Source organism: Alosa pseudoharengus, unplaced genomic scaffold (assembly GCF_046254945.1).
Source record: "Alosa pseudoharengus isolate Yale_2024_CS ecotype anadromous, Long Island Sound unplaced genomic scaffold, YU_APseudo_1.1 YU_APseudo_1.1_scf_19, whole genome shotgun sequence".
Lineage (NCBI taxonomy): Eukaryota > Metazoa > Chordata > Actinopteri > Clupeiformes > Clupeidae > Alosa > Alosa pseudoharengus.
Window position 1 is genome coordinate 21,177,001 of NW_027468657.1, and position 9,384 is coordinate 21,186,384.

The 9,384-nt window shown below is 43.3% G+C and overlaps 1 protein-coding gene across 2 annotated transcripts in view; it reads right to left on the reverse strand.

Annotated features, from left to right (window-relative positions):
• Positions 1-54: 54 nt before the first annotated feature.
• The window catches only part of tbc1d9b (TBC1 domain family member 9b), a 26,405-nt gene continuing 17,075 nt past the window's right edge, over positions 55-9,384 (reverse strand). Inside the window, exons 16-22 of one of the 2 annotated variants that reach the window (XM_076291985.1) lie at positions 8,974-9,214; positions 7,446-7,511; positions 5,570-5,641; positions 4,738-4,788; positions 3,739-3,795; positions 3,479-3,576; positions 55-3,299 (exon numbers count right to left, since the gene is read on the reverse strand). In XM_076291985.1, the coding sequence (XP_076148100.1) occupies positions 2,634-3,299; positions 3,479-3,576; positions 3,739-3,795; positions 4,738-4,788; positions 5,570-5,641; positions 7,446-7,511; positions 8,974-9,214 (1,251 nt within the window). In that variant the 3' untranslated portion in view covers positions 55-2,633. The remainder of the gene's footprint in view (positions 3,300-3,478; positions 3,577-3,738; positions 3,796-4,737; positions 4,789-5,569; positions 5,642-7,445; positions 7,512-8,973; positions 9,215-9,384) is intronic. The other variant, XM_076291987.1, reaches the window with a different exon arrangement.

Sequence of the window (9,384 nt, forward strand, 5' to 3'; positions counted from 1 at the left end):
TGCCATAGCTACTTCCATAAAGCATGCAGTCAAAATAGCACGACAACACATGACTCATTTAATGGTACTTTTGTTTATTACACAAGATGATGTGATACAGTACAGTTCAATAATCATCGAAAACCACCTAGTGTAGCATTATGAAATAAATAACTCCATGTAGTCTGTGGAGACGATACTTGGTATTTGAGGCACCAAACACCGACACTGGTGAACATTTTCACATGGAACTGGCAAAGGGGTGTGTGGTAACTACTGTGAGACACCTGTAAGCATGTAAACGTGAAGTAGCCAGTCACAAGCAGTCTGTTTCTGTTAAAGCATTTTCACAGTTGAGATGCACATGGAAATACAGACACATACCAAGGCGGACTTTTCTAATTCACCATCAGTGTGTTGGGTAAGTAAAGGGAGAGTATGTTAAAGTGAGAAGGAAAAAAAAACATACAAATGTAATCTCAATGGGGGAAAACATACACATTACACCTCTTTACCAGGCTTCAGTCTTACAGGCATAAATCCATTGATGAGGATTATGTACGACATCAAAAGTCAGAGATTGAATTATTGAGTTAATTATAACTGCTACAGGCAAACTCACAAAAGACCTGCGGTAACAGGGACACCGGACGCAGTACACTTTTAGTTCTCAGTCTCAACACAGTGGAACATGTCTTATCCATGAGAAGCAGCTAGAGATATAAGCCACTGTATTTGGTGTAGGAACATGAGTAAAATTAAGGTACTTTATTGAATAACCATCTTGCTTACAATGATAAAATATGTTTAAAATCAAGAGAATCGAGGATGCTTTTTAAAATAGGATAAAAGTTACATTGTATTACATAGACTTTTAACAATAAAACACTTTATATAAGAAAATATGATATGCTTCTATATACAGCTTAAGACAAATGAATAGCTTTGCATAAAGATTAGCACAGACATTTATGTGTGTTTGAGCAGTGAGTAAAAGTAATCAGTTATCCCAAATAAATTCTGATAGAAACAAAAATGTTACATGGAATTACATGACCTGCTTAGATTTGGTGAAATGTTTTGAACAAATGCACAGACTAGAAACTGTAGAAGCCAGCAATTTATAAGCAAATAATACAGATTGGTCTAACGACATCCGCCGAACAGATCCTGCCCATCATATGTAATACTAGATAACTGCACAGTGGACCATTTCCAAATACTGTGTAATCAATGGCATTTCAACTTGATTAGAAATAAACAGTTGTGACTACCAGTAGTAGTGTAAACCAATTTGTGCATTGTGATTATGAGGCCCGTCTGATAGTGTTACGTATTTGAAAGACAATAAAGATTTGCCTGGCGTTATTACATTTTTAACCAAGCTATGGTCCAATTATAGCAACGGAGTAGAGATTTACAGGACAAACTTTCAAATAAAGAAGAGAACCTATTAATACTGACCGACTCAACAAATAACCTCTTATTGTTGCTGATGACAGACATTTTGCCAATTAAAGGCAGAGTTAAAATAATATCACGGAATATGCTACTGGCCCAGGAACAACCTTATGGAACTTCCACTTTCTCTATTCTGTACTGGGGTTGTGAGCGTTGCAGGTTGCTAGGCAAAGTCCTCAACAGCGTCAAGGAAGCTTTAAATGTTAACACACACACACACACACACACACACACACACACACACACACACAACACACACACACACACAGAAGATGACACACAGAAGATGACATGCTGGCATCCAGACACTGCTCAAGAGCTAAACAAAACCCTATCCTGTTCCTCTGCAGGGAATGTCTAATGTGAGTCCCTCTCTAAAACAAAGATCTTACAGTCTAGCATCACCAACCAAAGCTTTAGTGTAAGATTAGTTCTGACACACACCGTACTGAAACACTGCCTCACTGCACAGATCCATCCAGGTAATGGCACATAAATTACAGTGATGAGGGTCTAGATGAACCTGCTGAACTGGGACAGCCCCATATTACAGACAGGTGTATAGTGTCTCTCAACAAAAAAAAAAAAAACAGAAGAAAAGACTAAACAAAGTCACAAAAAAAACCCAAATGGTACAAGGCCTCATGTTTAGATGAGGTGACAAGACCCCAAATATCAACAACTAAATCAGAGCTGTTGGGCCCTGATCCCAACTCATGGATGGTTCCCCATGGCTGAAGAACGACAAGAAACTATACAGCCTGTGGAGCCATGATCTAATCGGTGTCTGGTTCCCCGTGGAGGGACAGACCTGGACAGGGCTGACATGTCTGGGCTGATAACGAGAATGGGATGGAATAGAATGGAGGTTCCATAGCAAACCAAGGTCATTGCCTGTGTCTACAAATAAACACTTTTGCCCATCACATTGCATACGTTGACGTAGACACACACCCACGCGTAAAGTACACAAAAGTGCGTGGAAAATGGCATGCTATTATCAGACATGCATGTTTGCGTAGCCACATATCTCCCCTTCGCCTGCTGATATGGGCCTGCATTCACACGTACTGTACACATACTATTATAGATGTGTGTCTACGCGCACTCTCCCTCACAAATACACACACGTGTGTATGGGTGTATGTGTAAGCGAGAGTGCAACTCGGCCGCGTCTGTTGGTGGGCGTTCTTTCAGGTGGACAGCTGGGCCAGCTCATGGTCACTCGAAGAGCTGATCTGCCTCTCCACAGCCCTCTGGGTCTTGCAGGCAGCCATCTTGCCTTGGATGTCCCGCTTATTCTCAAAGTAGTCCACCAGGGCCGGCTCCGTCAGCATGGAGGCCAGCACTTGCTCGAAGGTGATGGACCAGTCGGCGTCCGGCGCGCTCCCTCGCCTTTTATCCCCCGCCCCGTTTCCGCCGCAGCCTATCAGCACGGTGTCGTCGGCGATGTCCTCGCACTGGAGCTCGCCAGCGCTCACCACCGAGTAGGACGAGACCGAGGTGTCGTCCTTCCCTTCCTCGTCCGAGCCTCCGGCTCCTGACGGACCTCCTCCAGGGGGCCCCACCGTCTCCAACTGGGCCTCCGCCAGGGCCTTGCAGATCAGGGACTGCTGCCCCGAGCTGCCTTCCCCATTGGAGTCCTCCCTCTCTGGGCCGTCGGCTGAAGGCGGAGGCTGGGGCTGGGCTGGGGGTTCTAGAACTTTCTTGCCGGACCCATTGTTGGAGAACTTCTTGCCCACCTCACCGATGCGCAGCAAGAGGCTGGCCACAGTGGCTATGGCGTGGTAGAGCTCCTGCTCCAGGGTGTCCTCGCTGAACATGTTGTAGAGCGTCTTACACAGCTCAATAAACTGCTCCTGTGAAGAGACGGCAAAAACCAGACAAAGCCATCAACACTACACAGAGCATTGACCCAGGCCATCAACACTACGCAGAGCATTGACCCAGAACAGGTAGCAGCCTCAATATAGGACTGCATACACCAGTATGACAGCTCACACAACAGTCAAACAAGGTCAACTACTGTAATGGGTACCTGGTTCATCCTGGGCAGGTCTTTGATCGTCTCTTTTTTGGGTTCCTTCTCTTTGGCCCACATTCTTAGGTAATATTTATAGTCCTTCACTTTCTCCTCTGCAAGAGAAAAACGGTAGAAAGCAGGCTATTTACTCCTGTCTTAAACCCCAATCAATAACTTTGTCAGAGTTATTGACTGCCCACTTAAATGAATATCAAGAGCACACAGATCTCCATCAAATTGTTACAAATATTAGCTTGCTCTGCTGAGCAGTGCACCTTTCTTGTCTTCAGAGTCGCCATTTCCAGAGTCTCCTGTCTCCTTTACCTCTTCACCTGCAAACACACAATCAATCATCAGCAAAGGCAGGCCAGCTAGCAGTCAGCTTCCCACCACACACACACTCACCAAAGTAATAGAGACATGTCCGCTAAATTAATACATGTAAATGTTTTTAAAATGACCTTAGTATTGCCATAGTGCAGAATAGGTCTGTATTTCAATGGGACTTTGAGGGTGGGACACTTCCTGAGCTAACATTTACACAGTTCTGCATCATGTTTAGACTGAGGCTAAAGGATGTTGCAGGTTGTTTATACACAGCAGTTAAAAGGATCATAGGCCTCAAAATATGCATGGATGCTAGACCAAATATTCTCCAGAACAAATAACTTGGTTGAATACATTATATTTGTAAAATGTGTTTAATGTTAATATTGAAATGTTTTAATTATGAAAGTTGACTGAGAGCAATTTACATAACAACACACAATATTGATTTGTAGTATACTATGGCAACTACCCTTCACCGCGGTGTGAAATTAGTTTACAACAGGTAAACAGATCACCAGGATTATACTGAGTGGTGTTAGAGGTAACATGTTAGAACACACAGAGGAGGATTACACCAGATTATGAATGTGGAAATTCAACAGGGAAATGAGTTATGGAGAAGAGGGGGAAGAAAAGGTAACCGTCAACAGTGGTGATAAAGGAGTGATACAAAGCTTGAGGTTACGATGAGGTCAGGTGAAGTGAGGGAGGATGGACTGAGAGACCTCTGATAGGTGGACATAGACATATGTGTTATAAAATGTAAATGTGAACGAGTGAGATAAAATCAAGCTCACTATGAAGAGCCGTGTAATAATAGACTACTAATGTGTGTAAAATGGGTGAGAGCAGATGTGGTGGGTGGCCTCAAGTGGAACTCCCCAGTAAAACTGTGAACCAAGTCGTGAGGCTTTTCACTTCTACTGGGGCACACAGAAACAAACCTTCAGTGACTTCCTGCACCAGGAAATCCAGATGAGACAGGAAGGGAGAATCTGGAGTGGCGAGACAATGAGAAAGAAAGAGACAGAGAGAACGTGAGAGGAAGAGCACGAGTGAAGGAAGAAAAAAGGAAGGAATGAAAGAAGGAAGGAAGGAGAAGAAGATAGTGAGAGCAAGAGATAGAGAGCACAAGAGCGAGGGAGAGATCACAGGAAACAGATAAGAAAGAGCAGAAGATGAGGAAAGCAGGTGAAAAGGAAGAGAAAGTAAAGGAAGGAGATAGCAATAAGAAAGAAAGAGAGAGAGAGAGAGAGAGAGAGAGAGAGAGAGAGAGAGAGAGAGAGAATAGATGAGAGGAGACAGATGAAACAAGAGTATGAGGAAAATGAGGTTCAACAGAGCTCAACATCCATTCTGTCATGTTACACGTTAGTGGGACTGGCAGTTCCCCATGCAAACATGCGAGGGGAGAGGATACACAGGAAAAAACACACATGCAGAGTTTCAGAGGGACATTCTCTAGGTACCCTTGAAGATGACACAGAACACAGATACATGTATTCCTATGAGTATGAGTAAGGGGAGACAACCTCTTATGGGGACCGTTCACAATGTGGAGACCTACAGTGGTTCAGTTCGTAAGGTTTCTAATTCTGTTTGTTTATTGAGAGAGCTCACTTAGTGCACACTGCGGTTTGAGCCATGGTATGCAAATTTAGGCCCAATGACTGAATGTGTTTACTTATGCACATGAGAGAAACTGATTGGAGGTGTGTGAAGTGTGTGTGTGTGTGTGTGTGTGTGTGTGTGTGTGTGAAGAGAAAATGTCTATACCCTGGAGTGTGTCGTCATCTGTAAAGAACTGTGTTGCCTCCAGTGCTGACTCTGCCTCTTCTGGACACAAAGCTGAGAGAGAGAGAAAGAAAGAAAGAAAGAAAGAAAGAAAGAAAGAAAGAAAGAAAGAAAGAAAGAGTCAGAGAAAGAGGAAAAGGATCATCATTGTAAATACACTTAAAAATATTACACATTGCAAACACACACAGAAAAAAAAAAAAAATTCACATCAACAAAAACAGCTCCAACTCTGAGGGCCAGATGTACGTACATTTGCGAACGTAGCGTTATCAGAGTCATGGACACACCGCAGATTGCGAACGCTGTCAGACCCAAGTTTCCGTCGTATTTATCAATCGTTCAATCCTTAGTGTAAACTGCGCCTTTCTCTGCCTTTCCCCACCCATAAACGCAATTTACGAACGTCCACAACTGAATGGCATCGCCTACATACAAGCGCAGTTGAATGAAGTTAACTGATGACAACATTAAAAAGAATCAAACGTTTAGCGATCATGAAATAATACCATACATGATACGATGTAAACAAGCAGGGAGATAATGAAGATCAGTAGTTCTACTCAAACTACTTGTGCACGTAGGCTATGGAAGATTGGTCAAATCTAGCAAGTAGGAAAGTTTAAGTGAATGACGTGAAAGTGAAAGTAAGACATTCGAAAGGCCAACGAAAATTTAGGTTGCTTTTGGTAGTACAAATACTTTCACCACAAAAACTGGTGCTCTAAATAGCGATTCTGTGGTCTTTGAAAGGTTCTCTTATTGACGCATTGAACTGCAATTTGGATTAACACCTGCTTTTACAAGGCGGAAGTATTTAGGCGCAGAATAGACGTGCGCTTTCAGTTGCAGTCTTTGTAAATACCCCGGAATACATAATTAGGCGCTCTTTACTCTTCCCCTCCCATCTTTTTACGCTAAACTCCCACTTTCCCCTGGATCCTCCCATGAATGCATATGCATGACATGACAAGCGCAATCTGCCACTTTCAGCTCCCGCGACAGGCAGTTTGCGCTTTTACATCATTGCGGCCTGTTTGTACATACCTCGCAATGATTTTACACGCACATTGCGAAACAAATACGCCTGAAGTGGGCCCAAAAGCGTTAGTACATCTGGCCCTGAGTGTCTAGTGTAAATGCATTTGCAGTGTCCTCTGGACACACACACTGCAGCCCTCGTGGCTTTGTTCTGTCATGCAGTCACAGAAGCGCCTGCTGACTCCAAATAACGGACTTCCTCCACTTGTGCTGACTATCAGGCGAGGAAACCTGCATCTGTTGTGTCAGTTGACTTCTGGCTCCAAAATGTGGCAGTTCACCCAGTATCGACACACAGCTTGGCTTCTGTTACCTTTCACTCAGTCAGACAGTCTTGGTTAAGAACATAAGACTATTCTAAAGTGAGTGAAAGCAAAACGAGTTGGATTTAACAGAGTTTTCTCCAAAGCAACAGGGACTCGCAGCATTGAGTTCAGGAATCAACCCTGGGTCAACTGTTTCTAAGGCGGTGCTATTTCTACTGCTGCTCGACCACACCCCAGTTATATTACTAATTGCTACGGTCATACTGTTAGGTCTAGTCTTGGGTCTCATACTGTCTTATCCTCTTCTTCTAGATCTACTACTTTAACAACTTACTTTACTGCTTCTCCTTCTGCTCGGAAATACAGAAACAAGTCTACCACAAACATCCTTGCTGTCATTCAATAAGTGATTGCATTCCATTTACCATTCCTTCTTTACATTGCATTACACTAGGACGACACAAACACACACACACACAGACACACACAGACACATACAGACACACACACACACACACAATGTCAGTACAAACAGATACGTGTTTGCTTACCTGGAGGAAGATGGAGTTTGTAGAGGAGCTTGAGTTTCTCAGTCATGTCTCCATGATACATTCCACCTGAGACCAATGAGAGAGAGAGAGAGAGAGAGAGAGAGAGAAAGGAGAAAAAGACAGACTCTTGATCAGTCTTCCATAGGCTGTATAGAAAGTCTTGACCTCTCAAATGACTAGGCCTCTCAAAGAAGTGCTGACTCAGCGTAATACCCAGGACAACCTTTTTAGGAGTACATAAAGTAGGTGGGTCATTCCGTGTCAAATCAGACAAAATCCAGGACAATGGTTGCAGCACGGACTCCGATTTTCCTCAAAATTTGTCTACACAATGTTTAGGTTCCATAACTAAAACCTATAAAATATTTGTGTTCAATTCTATTGTTTTCATAGTCTTTTTGCCCTTGATTGTTTCCACTCTCTAAAAAGCCTTATCTTATGTTTGGACATTCATATCTAGTATTATTCCTAGCCTGACCAAACTTTGTAGAATGGAAGACAAACATGTTCTCAGTACGATTCAATCATTAAAAGTTTGTACCACAGTCTCATTGGTTTTATAGAAGTCCCTAGTTTCAGAAAAAACATGCAAAAAGTAATTACGGGTCTTAAAACTCCTTTGTTGTGACACACCTGCCATCAATCAGTATTTTCTCTAGAAATATAATCCTTTGTTAATGCTGTCCCAACATGTGAAGTCTCCAAAACAAAAGGCTGTGACAATAATAAGGATAAAACAAAGCATGTTAGTATTTTTGTGTCCTTTTCATGCAACTTAAATGGTATGTAGGGTAGCTAGTAGGACCATACAAATCTATGTGGAAATAGTTAAGTATGTGGGCATTTAGTGTGTAAAGTACCAATATTGTCCCAAGTCCCATTCACAGAATAAATGCATGTAGTTACAGGTGTTTTGGGAACACCAAAATAAACATTTACAATAAAAAATAGATTTTGGCGCCCCCTCAGGTTAAACACAACATAGCATTTGATGATAGGATATATGACCCATTGATGATATAGACAAGGTTTGAACAAAATCTGAGACGGTGCAGCAACAACCTTATCTGATTTGACACGGAATGACCCAGGTATGTTTGTTACTGCAGCATGACTCAGCACCAACAATGACACCAGCGGAGGTCACCACAGTCGGCGAGCACTCCCATTATCCATCTGACAGCTTTATTTACCAGTACTCCAGGCAGCATGAGGTCACACAATACATTCACTAACCCCATGCTCCCTGAAAATGGAACTGCCATTAGTAGCAGGGAGAAAACCTCAATGCAACAGTGCATTCTAGATATGAACCAAACTCAACCCAATCTTATATCTTTAGCTATATTTTTAAGTCCATCCCCAGTGTTTGTTTTCAAACACTCAGTTACTTATTAGAATCGCTGATCTGGATGACATGGAAAATGTGTTAGTTTAGACCCTACATTACATCTCCAATATGGCCAGGACGCTAATATTCCCCCCAAGACTCTGATAGCCCCCCTTCATTCACCCCTAACCCGCTTACTGAGGCCCGTGACGAACTCCTTGAAGTTGATGAGGCCGTCCTTGTTCTGGTCGAGCAGGCGGAAGAGGCGCGAGGCCAGCGTGGGCGTGTGGATGCCGCAGCCCCAGGGACCCAGTGCGGAGAAGAGCTGGCAGAACTGACCCAGGTCAATGCGGTACTGCTCCAGGTAGGGCAGGCTCGGGTCGTGGCGCTCTGCCGCTGTGCTGCTCGCACCCCAGTAGCAGCTCATGATGTGCTTGGCCTAAATACACACAAGGATGTACACACACACACACACACACACACACACAGACACACACACACACAGAGACACAAACACACACACACACACACACACACACACACACAAACACACAGACACACACACACACAGAGACACACACACACACAGACACAAACACACACACACAC